Source organism: Sminthopsis crassicaudata, chromosome 6 (assembly GCF_048593235.1).
Source record: "Sminthopsis crassicaudata isolate SCR6 chromosome 6, ASM4859323v1, whole genome shotgun sequence".
NCBI lineage: Eukaryota > Metazoa > Chordata > Mammalia > Dasyuromorphia > Dasyuridae > Sminthopsis > Sminthopsis crassicaudata.
In genome coordinates, this window is record NC_133622.1 from 54,583,329 (window position 1) to 54,602,368 (window position 19,040).

Below are 19,040 nucleotides of genomic sequence, written 5' to 3' on the forward strand. Positions count from 1 at the left end.
AGGTTATCACCCCAATCTCACAACATATTATTTGCTTCCATGCTTGGCTCTTCAGACCCCTCTTAAATTTTTTTTTCTACTCCCAAAATAAGGTGGGGCAAGCTAGAGGCAAGGTTGATCCCTCCCTCAACATTTTCTTAGGCCACGTGCCTCCCCAGAGCCATAAAAGTGTGTTTGGCTGCCAAACCACCGCGTGGTTCTTGACTGGCAAAAATATAGCACAAGGGGCCGAGTGGCCCCTCAAAACCTAAAGAAACGACCACCGTACCGACGGACAGTGATCCTCTCAGAATGGTGTTCCCAGCCCACATCCGTCAGCGGCTAGCACAGCCACAGCAGAGCACGGGCATCCCCTGAGATTGTGCCCTAACTTACAACGCAGAACATGTTACAGGCACACCCATCTAGAGCACAACCATAGATCGTAACGCCACAACCGTCAGTGAGCTCTAAAAAAGGGACCATGGTTAGCCCATGTTCACGCCCAGCGTCGTCCAGGAATAAGTCACCGACAGGCAAGTGTTGGAACAGCTTTAGCACAGCCTAACACGAGACTGCAGCCGCGCAGGGCACGAGTGGGTGCGTGGGTGATTGCGCCCGGAACGTTTGGATCAGTCTTGCCCTGGTCATCACCCTGCAGCATTTCCATGCTTTCATTTCATGGTTTTCATCCAACCTCAGTTTGAGCTGGACACCATCGGGGGAGGTTTAATTCTGTGCCCGACTGATTGATCTGTCCCTGGACATGAACATGGTATGGACTTAGCGTAATTCACATGCTGTATTCCTAAAATGACGTGTGAAAAGTCCAGGGGGTCTAGGACTCTTCTGAGACCCCCCCAAGTGTCTCTTTACCCCAAGGTCCCAATGCTAAGATTCTAGGCAGACAAGCCGCCGCATTTGCCATTCCCCTTGCTGGAAGTGGGCCTTGGCAAGGCTGTTGGGTTAGAATGTGCACTGTCTTCTCCCCTGGAAATGTCACTCTCTGAGTCAGTGTCTGGTTTAGACAGTCTTTGTACAAGCAGTGGGTTGTCTCTTATACTTAGATGCCAGTCACAGATCTCCACCTGCTCACCGGAGGCCCGCCGACAGACTCTCTTACGGTCAATAAGTGGTGATGGTGAGTTATTGGGTCACTGAGGGTGTTCTAGCGTTGCTCAGGCTGTTTAGTTAGGTGTGAAGTAGTTTTCCCCAGATCTGCTTACTTGTGTTTCCCTTGAATAGAAACGTTTCTTAGCAGACTGATGATGGCATTTTGTTGAAGGTCTTGAAAATGAACTTAGACATCATACTCTTGATTCTAGCAGAGCCCTTCTGAGCTTCTCTCTCTCTCTCTCTCTCTCTCTCTCTCTCTCTCTCTCTCTCTCTCTCTCTCTCTCTCTCTTCTCTCTCTCTCTCTCTCTCTCTCTCTCTCTCTCTCTCTCTCTCTCTCTCTCTCCTCTCTATATATATATATATATATATATATATATATATATATATATTTTTTTTTTTTTTTTTCCCCCAGCCTTTCTTGGGCAAGACACACACAGGTTTGGAAGAATTTGTCTCTTTCCCATTCTCTGAGGCTCCAAAATCATTAGGTAGGCCTACGTAGTTCTGTACCTTCTGTAACATCCAGAAATTTGATGTAAGGTTCATAGCTTCATTCCTGATGGACTGTTACACTTACAGTAGAAAATGTTGTTGACTCCACCAAGATTTTTATTTCAGTCTCACATGCAACAGGCGGTGGATTTCCTTGGGTCCGTCGGTCAAGTAGCCTTTATTAAACACTAAGTGCCAAATATTGGGCTGAGCTCTGGGAATACAGATATAAGTAGAGAGACAAAGTCAGCTCTCAAGGAGCTTCTTGAAATATAGCTCTGAAAAACCAGGCTTTGTTAAAGCCCATTGTGATTCAAATGGAGCTACTTGACCATGCCTTTAAATCCAAATCACTCTGGCTTCCACTGATTGGCCAGTAACAGGTTCCAGCCCAAGTCTCCTTGTTCTTTGTTTGGGTTTTGAGGGCTCTGAGTGAGTGTAAATAGCAATTGTTTCTGTTCTGGACGGAAACTGAGGGTCTTCCCTTCCCAGACTGATTTTTTCATGAAAGGAAACTAGGCCATCTTTTGCCCCAATTCTTACCTGGCCTTCCTTTACTTAAGAGGCATTGCCTTTTGCCTCAGACAGATCGAGAACGGGAAAAGACTTAGTTTTAAAAAGTTAAGGTCTTCCACTGCATCTGGGGCCTTCTTTAATCTCCTAGACCTGTGTCCTGCTTTGAGTCTGATAACCTTGCACTGCTCTGCCTTACTCAAATCCAGTTCACTTGTAACAGCTCAAGATATCACCCTCCTGAGGTCATAGGTCCTCTGGAAGAACAACATGCTAATGGGGGATAAGAAGTATGGTTCTAAACCTCCAGAATGCCGCTCAAAGCCATCAGGTCCTTAAGTAGCTTGCTCTCCAGTCTCTCCCTTCTTAGCAGGTAATCCATGTGCTTCGGAATACTCCTACCATACCAGTTTAGCAACCATGGATGTTTTCTTGGTTCCTGCTCTGGCAAGCATGTCCTACATTGGGAAATGGCCAGTTACCACAGTAGATGACTGGAGATCCTGAAATCTCCTTCCAGAGAGAAAACGCCAATCAGAAACCTGTCAGACATTTCCTAGGGCTTCTCTTCTCCAATATGCTGAGGGTTAAACACACTGAAATCAAGGCATAGGTAGTGAGTCTCTACTGATGTCATCTGGGATGGGGGTTTGTCCCCAGAAGCTGGGGTTCGGCCATGAGGAGAAGTCACAATGGCCGTTCTCTGGCAAAAGGTAGATTTATTTAGGGGAAGAGTCACAGGCAAAAGGAAGGGATATATAGGCACCGGGAAGGTAAATATGAAATAGAGTGGGAGAGCATAGGAAAGACAAGTTCTCAGGGGAACTCCCAGTTACCCAGTAGAAAGGGAGCCCCCCCCATGAGGTTGGGCGTGTCCTTAGTTGTTGGGCTAAATCCTGAAAGGGCTGAGCACCCCAAAAGTTTAGTCAGCTGTAAGGAGGAGAAGTGGGGTTGGGAAGCACAGGGGGTTAGGGGAGAGATCACATTGGCAAGGGAAGGGGAAGGGCACCAGGAGGCAGAGCGCCAGGGAAGCCAGCAGCCAAGGGATGGCCCACTAGTAGCTGGTATAAGGAAAATTTAACCTGGGGACATGCCCGGGAATTCTTCAGAGGAGGGTCTCAGGAGTTTGACATGTGTGGTACGGCAATGGTGAGGGGTCACCATTTAATAAAGAAGCTGGAGAGAGCTCTAGAGTAAAGCAAAGTTTAATGTACCTTCTTGCTACCTTGGAGCAGACAGTCGAAGAGAGGAAGCGCCTCCTGTGGGCAGGACAGCGCGAACACCCCCTCCCCCCACTGACCCTCCTCCTCATTGGCTGAGAGTCTTACATTCTAAACTCAGATCTACCCACGAAATTGAACTTGACCAATAAGTACAGAGTTGCCCATATTTGACTGAAATTGGGAGGAGATTGTGTCATGGGAGGAGAGCAGGAAGGGGACTCAAGTATGCCCTTGAATCAATGCTCAAAGTCCTTCAGGCCTACTCCAACTCTGAAGCAGATGAAGCCTTACTCGATTTTCACCACTGTCTTGAAAGATCTCACCTCATCTCATTCAGACATAAGTTGGGTTTCAGACTGGACCACATCCCCGAAGGGCAGGACCATGGGGCCAAAGGGCCTTCTGCCTGCTTGCCTCAGGATCAGTTCTTCAGTTTCTCCCGGTCCAAAACACCATTCAGGACCTGGTCTTCTCCTGTGTACCAAGCAATGGGACAGGCCCTCAGCATACAGAGTGATGGAATAGTTCCTGCCCTCACGAGCTTCCTTCTACCAGGGAGCCCCCACATACCCGTATCCCTGTACACATGTCTGCTTTGTAACATCTGTTGCTGTCTTCAGCCAGGAAACTCGGTTCCTTATTAGCTGCAGGCTGTTCTGGCACTGCTAGACAGAGAGTGCTGAAGTATTTGAGGTTCAGCCCCGGTAATGAGACTCTCCTCAGAGAGCAGTTGGCACTAAATGCTGGGGTTCACTCCGCGAGAATTCAGTGGCTTCTCTCTTTGGAAAAGTAGAAATTTGTTGACTGACCTATTGATTGATTAATAAGTGCTTGTTGATTGGAATTGGCCCATCTCCAGAATGCTAGAAGACTTGGTGGTTCTCTGCGGGACACAAAATCCCAGAGGGCTTTGTTTAATTTTATTCTTCATCTGCCATTTATGAGAAGGGGAACAAAATGAAGAGGTGCAGTAGGCACCAGGAGTGGTAATGGTAAAATAGATTTGGGAGAGCATAGAGTTAGCAAGGAAAGGGGTTTAACAGTTAACAATGGAAAAGACAAGTTCCCTGGTGGAACTTACAGTTCACCAGAAGAGAGGTAGGCGTGTACACCATTGACTGCAAGGCTAAATACTAAAAAGGATTTAGCACCCTAAAAGGGTTAGTTAGATACCTTGAGGCAGGGTGGGGGATGAGAAGAAAGAGCCATGAGTTATGGGGGAGGGAGGAGGAGAAAGACACCACAAGCAGGACAGCTTGGCCAGCGGGCCCCAAAGCAGTGATGGACCAGGGGCAGATTTGTAGGGGAAATGCAACCTCCGGGTTTGACATCTGAGTGGGTAATAAGGAGGGGTTACCCAGGACCCCACAGGCGTGGGCCTGGAAGGCTGAGCTGATCCCATCCCTGCCCTCTCCTGCTGGCCCCAAGCAGTGATCTTATCAGTACCACAGGCTCTCTCTGCCAACCAGGACCAGGACTGGGACCAGGACCTCCTCAGGACAACAGGGTTAATTAAGACCTGTATTACAATGACTGAAAAAGTCATTTAGTTATTCTGAGCCTAAATTATCTGTAAAATGTGGATGCTGTTAGGCAGATTTCTCTGAAACTCTTATTTTGTCATCTCTAACAGCATATTGACTATAGCTAAATGGCTTAGAGGATAAAATTCCAAGATCAGAGTCAGAAAGACTGAACTTTCTGGTTTCAAATCAGGTCTCCCTGCTGTGTGACCCTGGACAAGTCACTGTTTACCTCAGTTTCCTCCTCTGTAAAAATTAAGCTAGAAAATTAGGTCTTTGTCAAGAAAACCCCATATGGGGTTATAAAGCCAGGACTGAACAATCAGAACCTTTTGGAATTGACAAATTTGCTTTCTATGCCATATTTCTGGATAGTCTTTGTTACATGATTGACCAAATATTTCTTTTCCAAAGGCAAGCTTCGAAAGAAAAAAATAAAACAACTAAAGAACTGTTATAGCTAGTCATTCAGTGACTGTCTATCTCTTTTTAGGGCACTATCTATTCTCAGTTTCAAGACACTCCTCTGTTATTATTTTTTTTTTGTCACCCTCCATTTCTTTGAATTATAGCCATTAGTAAGGTTTCTTTGGGCATTGAAATCCTGCATCATCTCAATCCTCATTGCCTACCACAGGATTTAGTACTTAGTAGGTGGTTTAAGAGAAAGCATGAGAATGATGTCTAATTAATGAGTTATTATTTGTCCCACAAATGATTTCCATCACTTATCCAGTTTGTTAAAATACTTAGCACACTGGCTCAACTCTACCTTTGTAGCTTCATTATATTATTCTCCACACACACTCCAATCAAATCAAATTGGCTTTCTTACTGATCCACATATATCACAATACTATTTCTTTGCTGTCTTCCATGGCTGAAATGTGCCCTTTCCTCACTTCACTCTCTTACAAATCTCTCATTTCATTCAAAACTCAACTCTTTATATGAGCCCCTTGATGATTTCTCCTAAATAATTGCATCCTCCTTATACTGAAATTACTTTGCATATATTCTATATTCACTACAGGTATACATACTGTCTCTCCCAATAGAATAGAAGTTCTTGGAGGGCAGGGAATATTTCATTTTTATTTTTCTATCTCCTGTGCCCATCATAGTTCCCAGTATTTAGGAGCATATATTTGTTGACTGCCCTATTGATTGATTAATAAATGTTCATTGAATTGAATTGACCCATCCCCAGAAGGCTAGAACACGTTCCTATTTATCCATAGGACACAGAATCCAGATGAATGTGAGGGCTTTGTTTGATTTTATTCTTCATCTGCCATCTGTCAAACAGGAATAATGCTGTTTACTTTTCCAGGCTGATTGTAGAATTAATGGTCATTTGTTCTTTGCTTTTTTTCTTTCTTTGGAGTGTTTGTGTGGGTATGGGAACAGGTAGAGGGGGGAGGTGTAAAGGTAGAAAGGAAAGTTGCTCAGTGATAAAAGAGGAATTTTAGGAAAAATTGAGCCCAAAGGAGTTTTCTTCTGGAATCAGATAAGGGATGGCCCCACATATCCTACACTTGTACTTGGTTCTGCCAAAGCAGGAGACTTCCAGATTTCAGATTTATCGGGGACAAGAAGGGAACTAGAGATAATTAACTTGACCGCCCAGGGAGCAGTGGAAAGAGAATCACAGTCTCTGGTTTGAATTTAGCCACTGCTGTTTTAGGATGGTAGATCTGTAACTGAAAAAGACCTTAGATCATTCAATGTGATCTCCTCATTTTAAAGCCTAAGCTGAAAGAAAGAGAAGAAGCAAGTGATAGAATTAGGCAGTGAATTTAGGTCCTCTGACTTCAATCCAGCATCTTTCTGTTGCATTCCACTAACTCTGGGTAGATCACTTCTATGCTTTAGGCCTCATTTTCTCATCTGTAAAATGGACTAGATATCTTCTGAGGTCCCTTGCAGGTCTAGATGCTAAGGGAGTATCTATGTAGGATTAAAAATGAAAAGGGGACCAGATGTTGGAATAAGTGAATGGTAAACTCAAGGAAGGCTAGGAGTGAATGAGCTATTTATTTATCATCACATTTATTTACATATTATCTATATTAATGTAAACAGCAAAGCACTTTTCTGACTATAACTGAGAATTTTAGTGAGGAAACTTTTTATTCTTTTTTATTGAAAATTTCATTAAATTTGAGATTTTGCATCCCTGTATGTTTTTAGTTTGTCACAAATAAGAAAACAGTTTTTGAACGTCAACAGGTGAGTCAACTTGCTTCCAAGCTATATTTTGTGTCTTTAAATTCCATACATTCAGAACAATCCCTTCCTCTCACAAAAGTCTGCTTTGGTGCACAACAGTACAATAATTCTTCACTGCAATGACTTCTATAAGTTCTTATTCTGCTGGCTTGGCTTTTCATTCCACCAGTGCACTCACAGAAAGTCCCCTCGGGACCCAAGACTGTCATGAACTCTCCTAACGCTTCCGGTTTAAATCCCGTGTCCCTGTGTAGACAGAATACTGGTTAAGAAGTTTTGAGGGACAGTCTTTTTTGTTTCTATGACCATGAGGGAACTTCTGAGCCTCAGTGGCCTCATCTATAAAACAGGGATAATAATACTTATTAGGCTTTTACTCATGGGATTGTTGAGAAGCAAGAACCATATATATGTATTTTATTATTTATTATAAAAAATCTAGATTCATTATACTTAAAAGTCATATTTTGATATAGTTAATTGCTAAAATGCAACTTTAACAAGAAGCCCAAGATCCCAACTCAACTAAAAATAAGAATCATCAACTTACATCTATTAATATATATAAAAATAATTGAAAAAAAATTGAACAGACATTTATAATTATTTAATAATGAGAACTCCTTGAGGGACAAGACCATGATTTTGCCTTTGCATAAGTACCAATTAACACAGTATGTGGTACACAGTAGGTACTTAATAAATGCTTGTTGATTAATTGGTAACAGCTGGTAAGCTCACAGACTTCTTAGAATTGGGCTGGCTCTATATGCATTTTTTGCCCTTTAAATGTCCCGGATTAAAAAGTGAGCTCCCCGAGGAGTCTCTGCTGCTCTGGATCCCTGTGGGTCCGGGGCTCTGCCCTTCCCAGTGCGCTGCGGCCCGTGGGCACCCTCCATCTTGGCCGTGCCGGGGAAGCTCCCGGGACGGGGGCCGATGGCATGGTGTCTGGGGGGAGCAGTGCCCGGTCTGTGGGATGGCATGCTTTCTTTCATTAAATGCCTTTGACTTGGGTTGGAGCTGACGCAGACCCCCAGAGTACCTGGCCGGAGTTGTCTGCTTTGAGGAGTTGGGTGTATGGACTTCCCCATCCCATCACTCCCATACCTGAGCCACGGCTGTACCCGCCGCCATTTGAGAGAAGAGACCGCGTGCTGGGCTTAGAAGAGTGACATAGCCAGGGTCTCAGAGCTAGAACATTCCAGCCCAAGTCTTCGGCTCCCCCTTCCGCTGCTCACAGAGCGGGCTTTCAGGGGGTAATGAGGTGGCCTGCTGGGATACCTCATATGTAGGGCTGGAGGGGCGCTTTCAGTCTTTTCATTTTTTCGGAGGAGGAAACTGAGGCTCTGAGGACTCAAACCCACGTCCTCTAACTTCGACCCGTCGTCTCCTTGCTCCTGTATCATTCTGACTTGCACCCAAAAGCAGCACGTGCCAGGCTGTAACTGTCAACGTCTGGTGGCAAGTGGATCTGTGGGTCGCGCCTTGCGCCTAGTAGGGACTTGTGGGATGGAACTGAGCGAGTTAGAAAAGGACGGAGAGCCGATCCCGGATAAAAGTCCCACAGGGCAGTGTGACCTTGGAGGTCTCCCCGTCCGAAAGGCGTCCTCGCCAGCGCCAAATCTGGGGTCCTGTGCAACACCCAGAACCCGACCTCCCGCGGGGCTCCCGCCTTCCCGCATCTCCCGCCCTAGCTCAGCGCCGTGCGCACAGTAGGCGCTTCCCGATGCCGCCGACTGCCCCTCTCCGGAAGGCGCGCTCCAGCCGGAGGTCCGGCCCCTGTGCAGCCAGGACGCGCAAGGGTTAAAGGAGACAGACAGCTCTGAGTGCGTCTCTCTCTCCCTCGCTTTCCTCTCCTTCCCCACCCTCCTAGTTTTGGCAAGGGATTAAAGTGCTCCCCCCTGTGGCAGCAGTGACCCAGAAATGAGTTTGATTCACGGAGTCCTTCCTCCATAACAAGTAAAACGTCAGTCAGAGAGTGCCTCCGTGTGCGAGTGTGAGAGTGCGTGTGTGTGTGTGTGTTGTGTGTGTGTGTGCGCGCGCCGTGCGAATGTTGTGTATGTGAGTGTGTGTGTGCATGGGTGCAAGTGCAGGAGCCGCTCCCGGCTCGCCTCCCCACCCCGCGGCACCCTGAACTCATGAGGCGCCGGCAGCCGCGCTCGCTCGCCGCGAAACTCCGAGCCCACTGGCGAGCAGCACCATTGCAGCAGCAGCAGGTACCGGGCGTGTGTGTGCGTGTGCGTGTGTGTGTGTGAGAGAGGGTGCGTGTGAGCGCGCGGGGGGAGGGGGCGCGGCGTGTGGGGAGGTGAGCGCGCGGGTGTGTGTGTGCTGCGTGTGGGTCCGGAGCCCGCGGCGGCGTTGGCGGCGGCTGCAGGACGAGCCCGGCCAGGGCCAGCCCAGCCCGGCAGAGCAGAGCAGAGCAGAGCCGAGCAGAGCTGCACAGCCATATTTGATGGGTCTGTTGCTTTGCTCGGGAGTTCTCGGGAGTAATTTAATGCCGAAGGTCGCTGCCTAGTGGAAATAATCTAGTACGTCATTAATATGGCGCCAAAAGATTGGGTTCTGGATATGTAACCAGGAGGGAGGGAGGCAGGCAGCCAGGCGGGCGGGCGGGCGGGTGAGCAGGCAGCAGGCAGGCGGGCGGGCGGGCGGGCAGCGGCTCGCGCTCCTATCCCACCACTAACTTGGCCATTCATGGCGGGGGCCCCGGGGAGCCCGGGAGAAGCCAGCAGCACTGTGTGGGGAGCTTGAGAAATGGTCTAGGGGGATCAGTAAGTTTTTAATTTAAAAAAATGTAAAGACAAATTTTGGAGGGGGAGGGCTGCTGCGGACTTTAAGAAATCCCCCCCCCCTTTTTTTTTTTTTTTTGCATTGGCGAAGACCATGCTGGGTTCAGGTGAATCCTCAGTTAACCGTTCCAAGCCCCCTTGAGGTAGTTGGCCCTCGGGTGGAGGGTTTCCAAACCCGTGTGCATTGGGCTGCCTGGGAACAGAAAAAAGCATAGTAACAACTTGGTAGACAGATGGCAATGGCAGAAGAGCACAGGTCCTTGGCTTTAGGAGTATCCAGTCTGCTCGCGGCAGGGCGATGGGAACGTTCTCCATACGGCCATGTGTACGTCTGTGTCCGTGTGCATAGGTACATCTCGGTGAGGGGGAGCCACGAGCCAGCTCTGACACTAGCCGTCCAAATACTCATTGCATCAATTCCCGAGTACTGGGAAAAAAATTGGGGGAGGGGGAGATTCTTCGAATTGGGGCTCTCTCTAGCGAAGCTTGTTACTTTTCCAGGGATGAGCGGAAAGTACGAACCCCTCATTCTAAGGTGGAATTCGGAAGGAGTCGCTACGGCGTCCCGAGAGGGAGGGAAAGTACCGATTAATCACCAACTTCAGTGAATTGCAAATTGCAACCTTTGGCACCATTTGCAAATTGTGGAGGTGGGGCCATTGACCGTCTGGATCTAGAAATCGGGTGTGTAGCGTACCCCCCCGGGCTGCAAGTTGCCGAGACCGTAGATGCACGTGCTGTGTGTGTGGCGTTTCGGAGTGGGGGTGCAATGGGGCTGTTCCCTCCCCATCAACGTGCTCTTCGGAGCAGTTTTTCCCAGTGGGTTGTTGGGTGCTTGCTTTGCAAATGCAGGGAATAGATGGAATTTGGAATGTTGACCTGGGATTCGAATCCTGTCGGAACGGTCCCATTTGCTGGAGAAATTCGATCCCCGCCACCTCCTTCCCGCCCCCCCCCCATCTCCCCGCCCGCCTTCGGGGTGGGGGGTGGCGGAGAAGAGGCGGGGCCGCCTCAGGCTCTGCTGCAACTGAAAGTGGTGGCGAGAGTAGCAGCAGCAGTAAAAGGCAGGTGCACTAGCTCCATCCTCGGAGGTCTTCCTCAACTTCCCTAGCTGTTTGTCTCAGCAGCCTCCCCCGGCCGTGGGGTTACCTGGGAGGAAGGGAAGCGGGCTGGGGGTGGAGTGGGGATGGAGAGAAATGGATGCTGCTCTCCAGCGGCACGTGGGCAGGTGCAATGTGGCGGAGAGAGGGTGTAACTTTTGCGAGCAGCCTCTTTCCTGCCAGAGGGAGCCGGGGGAGAAGCGGCGTCGGGGGAGGGGGCCCGACTCACCTAACCTGACTGCGGGGTCCATGAACAGGCCGAGTCCCCCGGACCTAGCAGCCTGGTTCTGCCCTTTAGGAACTGGAGCACCGGGTTGGTGCCCTACGCTCCCCCCTCGGCCTCAGTTTCCTTATGTGTAAATGGGGAGCGCTGTGGAGACTGTCAGCCGGGGTCCCCTTCGGCTCCCTGATCTCGGAGGGGGGGATGGAGGGGCTGCCTGGAGTGACGAGCGCGAGGGCCCATGCCCGGGTCACTTGGCCTGGCTAAAACGAAAGAAAGCCCCCGGGGCGTGCACCGTGGCGGCCGCCGCCTCGGGAGTCTGGTCCCGGGAGAGCCGGCGGATCCCCTCGGATCCCCGGCCCCGATCTGGGCGCGGCGGCTGGAGCTCGGGAGAGCAGGGCGGAGGAGAGGCAGAGAGGCCGGCGTTTGTTTATTTGTTTTGCGCCGCCTTTTTGCTAGATGGTTTCCTGTGACAGAGGTGATACACAGTTTCCAGAACTGTCTGGGGAGGTGGGAGGGGAGGCTGGAGAGACGGGAGGTGAAGCTCTTCCTCGCCGCCACCGCCGCAACGGCGCCCCCCCCCCCAAACCGCTCCTCGCGGCGCCCCCCCCCCCGCATGAATGTGCACGCTGCTTCACCCGGTGCGAGCGAATCCGGGAAAGCTGGGGCGCCTCGCCGGGAGGTGGGGGTGGGGGCCGAGTTTGATTTGCTGCCGGGCCCGAGCGGATTGGCGAAGAGGGCCCGGGGGAGCGGGGAGGGCGGAGCCGCGGGCCTGTGGGTGGGGGCTCGAGGCCGCTGGTCACTTTGCAAATGCAGCAGGGCGGCGGCGGCGGCACCAGCTGGGGACGTTTCCTTGAGTGAAGGTGGCATCCCCGCGGGAAGGGCTTCCTGGGGCGGCTGGGCCGCGAGTTACTTTCCGTCGCCCCTCCTCCCCTCCCTCCTCCCCAGCCTCGTTGTTATTTCTGCCCTTTCCGGAAGGGGGGTGGGGATGGGAAGCGGCGGGCACCCTGGCAGCCTCTGCGCGCTGCATTGGCTCGCACTCCTTGCAGATGCAGGCTCCGAACTCGCTCCGCGAGGGGGTGTGTGTGCCCCCGGGCGGCAGCTGGCGAGCCTGGAAGCGCGCCTGCACTTCCCGCTGCCGCAGAGGAGCCGCGCATCCCCGCTCAGCCGGCCCCGCCGCGCCCTTCCTGCCGGAGCCGCCGAGGAGGGCGCCGGGGGCATGCCCGCCGCGGCTCGGGCCTCGGAGCGCGTCCAGCCCGCCGGGGCGGCTGCTCCCGGACTCCCGCACCCCGTTAGAGCCCTGCCGTCCCCCCGGAGGCCCGCAGCCCTAATCGGGAGGGAGGTGCCCGGCCCCGGCGGGAGGGAGACTCGCAGCCCTCAGCCACGCGGGCGAAGCCGGCTTCCTTTAATTATCTCCTGCGATTGTGGCGGCGGCTGTTAGTGCGGGGAGAAGCTGCCTTCCGGGGGGGAGCAGAGAAACTTCCTCCTGCAGGGATGGAATGCACCGGGGGCTTGCTCCTCAGGTGGCAGAGGAAAGCCGGGCAGCTTGCTGGCTGCACGCCGCAGGGCCGGGGTCAGACACCCAGTGACCACTTCTCAGTGTGCCAGGGACTCCCTGCGGGAGCACCACCCTCCAGGTCATGAGAGAAGTAGACTCCCCAACTTGAGGTTTGTTCGCCCTCCTCCATCCAGCTTAGGCCAAGACACCAGACGGTTTCCTCTTGGATCCTAATGGAAAAAAAAAAAAAAAAAGCACAGATTTGGAGGCAGGGACCAGACTTGCCCCTCAATACCGATGTTGCTCCCCAGCTCCACGTGTGGCTTTGATAAGCTGCTGCTTCCTTCCGGGCCTCTGCTCCTTCTGGGAAGTGAAAGGATGGGGCCAGCTGAGCCTCCTCCCACCCACCCCCAGCTCCCAACCCTTTGGTTCATGGTGTACTCGGAAGGTCAAGGCTGCTTTTTTCTGAGGATGGGTGGGCAGAAGGTGAGACTGAGGCACTCTGGGTGGGAAACCTCCTTCCTTCCAGCAGTCCTAGTTCAGCCAGCCACGTAGTTACTCAGTATTCCCAGATAATCTCCAATCTCATCAGGGTCCCTCCTGGGGGGGGCCGGTGCAGTTTGGGGCAGTCCTTTCCTCAGGAAATGAGCCCCAAAGTTTCCTGGGAGAGGCCCAGGATCCCACAGCTGGGGACTGTAGCTTAGAGCTGGACAGATTTCACAGACTATTCTAGAATATCCCCTTATTTTAGAGATGAAGACACCCACAGCCGGAGAAGGTCAGTAACTTAAGTTCATAAGGCAGTCCCAACTGCCTCATGTCCCAACTGAATTGGAATCCAGCCACTCCCAACTCTCACTCTCTCCACCACTTATTCTGTCTGTAAACCATCCTTATTGTCTCTCCTAAACAGGGATTCCAGCCTTCTGAAAAATTCCCTGGGAGGGCAGATCAATCCGATCACTCCCTAGAGGATTCATAAGAAAACATCTCAGAATCTGTCTTTGAGCACATTCTAAGAATATCTACTTTAGTCCGATAACTGATTTTCTGGAAGGAAGCCCAATTAGGAGGCATCTTCCTTCCGCATCTTAATGTGGTCCTTCTAGAGGCTTGTCCAAAAAAAGCCGGGGGTGTGCCGGGCAGGGAGGGGCCGGCAGGGAGGCCTGGGGGTCCGCCTGGGGTGTAGAAGGTTTTGTATGGGGGACCAGAGTCCTGGCCTGGGGGTCAAAGGAGCCGGAGTGGCCCCCGGGAGCCGGGCCTCTGTCCTCGGCCGTCCACTGGAAGGCTTCGGGCTAGACTGTCTCTAGTCCCTTTCAGTCATGTACGTTCTAGAGGCAGTTATCTAGAGGCTTTAAAGTGTCTCCTGGTCAGGGGATCCATTCTACATCCTTCCTCTGATACGGGAGGTCGCTGTTGCTGAATGTGGAGGGGAGAGGGGCAGAGAGACGGGAGCAGGACCCACAGAAAGAGGGAGGGGAGGGGGATTTAGCCTCAGAATTAGGCAGAGATGGCTCCAAGTTGCATCTCTGATACACACCAGCCCTGTGATGTTGGGTAAGTCCTTGAAGCTCTTCCTGCGCTAAGAAGTTCTTTAAGACTCAAATAAAGGGACTTGGCTGCTCCCTTCTCCTTTGTAAGGAGTTTACTCTGCAGGGTGTTCCCAAAGACAGTGAAATCACAGGTCTCCGTCCTATCTCTATTTAAACATTTAAAAGCCTTCCTGCTTCCATTACCTGGTGATTTATTTGCATAAAATTCGAGTTTTCATTCAGATCTCCTTTAAATGGATGCTGTGGAGCCTTGAGTTTGGAGTCAGAGGACACAGTCTGGACTCTGGTTTTGCCATCTTCTGAGCGATGTTGGGCGAATCACTTAACCTAGAAGTCTCCTTCAATAGTAATAATGCCTTCCTTAATTTCCAAGATTGTTTCTTTTCTCTGGCTCCCCCTGCCCGCTTCTCTCCCCGTCTCTGTCTGTTTTGAGCAGGGACTGTCCTTCGTCTTTCTTTGAATCCCTAGTGCTTAGCAGAGTTCCTGGCACATAGTAGGTGGTTAAAAAATAGCAGTTGGCTAACTGACTAGCAAATGTGAGAGCTGCGTTAGGTGTCCTCCCAGGTGGCACTTTGGGCATGGTAACCATAGCTGGCACTTCACATCGTGCTTTATCTGTGTGACTTCACTTGATTCTCCCCACAACCTTGTGAGCTGCGACTGCCCGGGAGAGCTCAGGACCCGGTCTCAGGATCACTTTTGTGTACGTATTTGAGGAGGGATTGTTCTGTCCACCTCCCCTAGCCGCCTGCCTCACCCTACCTGCCTTGTCATTGAGGTCACCTCTCAGGTCACTTTAAACTTTCTGATGCTGGGCTCCAGTGAAAAGACTTCACTGAGGTTGAATCACTTAAAACAAGCCAATTCTGCAGAAAGGGGAAAGCCATAGATTAACAGGACCCTTTGTAATTCTGATAGGAAAAGTTTTATTTTAACCATATGCTTGAATCCATGTGACATAGATTTTAGTGCTTTAGAGGAGTTAGTGGGTTTCCTCCAGGAAATCTTTTTTCCCTCCCATTAGTAATGAACTCCCTCAAATGTCACGTGACTTTTTTTTTCTCTTAAAAACAAAGTAACTAATCATACTATTTTATATTTTTCTGTATAATGATCAAGTGTTGGATAAACTTTGTACACTCAGTGTCTAGCACATTCCTGGGGTAATAGGTCCTTCCTATGTGATTGGTGTCTCAATTTTGGAGTAGAAATGACTTACTAGAGTGAATTCTTGCACCTAGTAGATGCCCAGGAAATGTCAGCCTGATTTCTAAAAATATGTTTTATTGCTGCCTTCTGTCTTTGATGATTATTTCTCACCTTCAACACTGAACCTCTTATGAAAAAATCAACCTCCTGATACTATCTGACCAAATTTTCTTTTGAATGAATCCTGAAATTGGCTTTAACAGAAAACCTAACTGGGGGAAAGGATCTGCAAAAATAAAATTCCACTTGGGTAAAATGAGAGAACATTACTTTCCCCATTACATAAAAACACACAAACTCAGCATACTCACATTAAAAAAAAATACCATTTTAATGTAACTTCACCTTTTTGAGTTTGGAGAGCATGTGTTTATTTTTTTATATAAATTCAAGAAATTGCTTTCCTAATAGACTTACTTGTTGGAAAAGGAACTACCAGATGATCTCTTTGTAATGCTAAAGTTTTGGTGCATTGGACTGTTCAAATTCAGTCTTGTTACTTTGTGCCTTTAATCAATCCTCAATTTCTTCATCTATCAAGTGAGGGAGTTTAGATTAGATCAGGAGTTCCAAAACTTTTGTGTCGTGGATCCCTTTGGCATTCTAGAGAAGCCTGTGGACCCTATAGAAGAATGTTTATTGTCACCTTTCTTGATTGAAGGAAGTACTAAGTTTCACATAGAAATTAGTGAAAATAAAGATGTATCTTTTTCCCCTTCCAAGTTCACGGAGACATTGAAATATCTCTATAGGCCACAGGTTAAGAATCCTTGGAGAAATTGTTAAGGTTTCTAACAACTCAAAGTTTGTAATCCTGTTGAGGTATTTTCCCCATATTTATTATTATTCCATACTATATTATTATTAGGTTATCTTACCCATTTCTTTCCTATTTATCCAGTCCTTTTTTATGATTACCCCAGATGGAGTGAGCTGCTTCCTCCAAGGGAAGAAATGGATTCTTCCTTACTCAAGGTCTTCAGGAAAATCCAAATGCTCACTTGTGGAAAATGTATTAAATTTTCTTCCAACACTGATAATTTTATAATTCTTAGCTTTGATGGTTTCTAGAAGCCTTTTACAGCTTGAGAGGAATTAGGAGGAATATGTAGACATTATAAAGAGGCAAATTAGGTTTGATGTTAGGAACTTTTCTAACAGCTATCCAAAAGAGGAATGGGCAGCTTTGGGACAAGGTAGCTTCCTTTTCATTGGAAGCCTTCAAGCATGGCCTGGTCGGATCACTCATGTCAGTAATATAAGTAGCTGACATATCTATTTGCCAGTCTCAGTTTTGCATAAGTTGCTGAAGGAGTTCCTGTAAGCTAGGAGACCCCTGAGCTAACTGTGACTTAAGATTCCAGGAGTCTCCAGGAGTCTACCTCTAAAGCCTGGAAGGGGAGCCTGGAGGCCAGGAATGGCTAGACATTGAATTAGAGGCAAAGAGAGTTGATATAAAGGGGAGAAAATCAGCATGTTGAAAGCTTTAAGTGGAATGCCTGCCTTGAGAGGGAGTAAGTTCCTTCTCTTTGGAAGCTTTGAACAAAGGCTTTGTGACCCACTTAGGAGGATGTTGGAGAGGGAGTCGCTTGGGAGTCAGACTGAATGGCCTGTGAGGTCCCTTTGGCTCTGCAAGTTGTCATCCCATGTCCTGGCTTCTGGGAAAGCACTCCCCTAAACCAAAACGAGTGTTTGGTGCTCCTTGAAGTTGGGTCAGGATGCAAGGCAACTGGGAAGATGAGGGGATTTGTGCCTCAGCTGGAATTCTATTCCTTTCTCTTATTATCTCTGTAGGTGCTCAGGGGTCTTTAATATTACAGTGGCCCCTGTTGACAAGCATTATAGTTAATGGTCCATCAGAGTTTGCATTAAAAGCCCCAGAGCTGATAGAGTTGCTTTGTGATTGGTGGAGGGAGTGACATTAGGAAAACCTGACTGTGTGCCTCTTGCTCTTTAGGCGGCTTCCTCCTTGAGAGCCAACGCGGAGCACTGACAGGGGCTTTGATCTGGACACCGGGGCCCTGGGCTCTGTCTGCTCTGATAGGGAACTTGTTACTGTGCGGGGGTGGTGAAGACAGATAAATAGGTAACCGTTTCTCCTGATTTTTTAGGAATTTGCATTCTTTGGGGAGAGACCTTCTCTGTACATAAGCCTATAGGGAATAAATGCAAAATATAAATGTAATGTTAGGGAGAGAGGTTGAAGGGATCAGGAAAGACTGCCCTTAGATTATAGGTGTCATATGTGCAAGCCTGCAACAGAATCCCCCTGGAGCCAGATTAAAATGTAATTTGGAAACATTTAACAAAATGAATAAAAATCCAGTAGAACAGAGGTCACGCTAATATGTGATTTTCAAGGTCGCCATATGGCCAAAGCAATCGATATGTACAGTTTAGTGGCCTTTGCATTTGAGTTTGATGCTAAAGCATCTTGAAGGAAGACTAGCTGAGGGACCATGGGCAAGGCTACTCTGTGTGACTGATGGCTCCCATAGGGTTGTGAATCTGGGCGAAATGCAGGAACTGTTCCTTCTGAGTGGTGAGATCATGGACTTAGATCTGGGAAGCGACCCCAGGGAAGGAAGGAAAATGGACGAGACACATTTCACGGAAGAAGGAACCCGAACCCAAGAGAGGCAAAAATGACCAGTCCAAGCTCCTACAAGGATTTGGATAGATCTTTTGAGTCCAGATTCAGTTGCACCATGCTGCTGTATTTGGCAGGAAGAAATCATTATGACATCAAGTTAAGTCTGATTTTAAAGTTAGAATCACTTTCAAACCTTGCTGGCTAGCCTGTCCATTGTGGGTCATATTAATTATAAGAGATTCAACAGTTTCAGCTTTTTAAAGAACCTGTTTCCACAGGAGGGAACCTCGCTAAAATTCCAGCAGACTATCATTCTTTACTTGACCTGTCAGGAATTCCATTTCTGTTTGCCCATTTGAAATACTGTTCTCCTTTTTCAAGCTTGCCTCCCTAGTTAAGGCCTAGAGTGTTCAAAGGAAAGACATGAAAAATCTAAAAGTCTTTTTTTACAGTTAGTAGATCAGTTGATACAATGGCTGTTCCTCGTAGCTTTTAGAGTATTTAGAAAATACTGTCTTGAAGAAAACAGCTCAGATTTAACTGAGCAAGCCATTGCCCGATTGCCTGCTGGTGCTGACTTGAGCTAAGTAAGAGGTAGCTATGGACCTTCGGTCTCTAGGGTATTTTTGGAGTTTTTTTTTTTTTTTTTTTACAGTGTTGGTGACCCAGGAGGCAGCTATTGTGTAGTAAAAAGAGTGCTGGACCTGAAGGGAGAATCAAATCCAGCTTTGTGGCTTCCTGCTGTTGTGTTGTGGGGCAGGCTCTGGGCCCCTCTGTAAGGGATTTGGACTCAGTGGTCTTTGGGTTAGGGACCAGGCCAAAATCCTGTGCAGCAGTGATGCACTGTTGCAAAAGAGGGCATAAGTTAAGACTCTGTGGCTGGGATCCCTTCCCTTGGCTTCTTTACCAGCCAGAGGCACTCTGTGATATCTGAGAGTTGAGCAGAATTGTCATCTCTGACTCAACCTGTCACCAACTAATGCTTTGGAGCCACAACTCC

General features: G+C 48.9%; 1 protein-coding gene across 7 annotated transcripts in view; it reads left to right on the plus strand.

The window, feature by feature from the left end:
* The first annotated feature begins 8,976 nt into the window (after positions 1-8,976).
* The window catches only part of JADE1 (jade family PHD finger 1), a 78,116-nt gene continuing 68,052 nt past the window's right edge, over positions 8,977-19,040 (plus strand). For 2 of the 7 annotated variants that reach the window (XM_074274164.1, XM_074274157.1), the window contains exon 1: positions 9,943-10,216. In XM_074274164.1, the coding sequence (XP_074130265.1) occupies positions 10,189-10,216 (28 nt within the window). In that variant the 5' untranslated portion in view covers positions 9,943-10,188. Of the gene's footprint in view, positions 9,295-9,411; positions 9,607-9,942; positions 10,217-11,959; positions 12,051-12,730; positions 12,856-19,040 lie in introns of those variants that run through there. The other 5 variants (XM_074274159.1, XM_074274158.1, XM_074274160.1 and 2 more) reach the window with 5 other exon arrangements.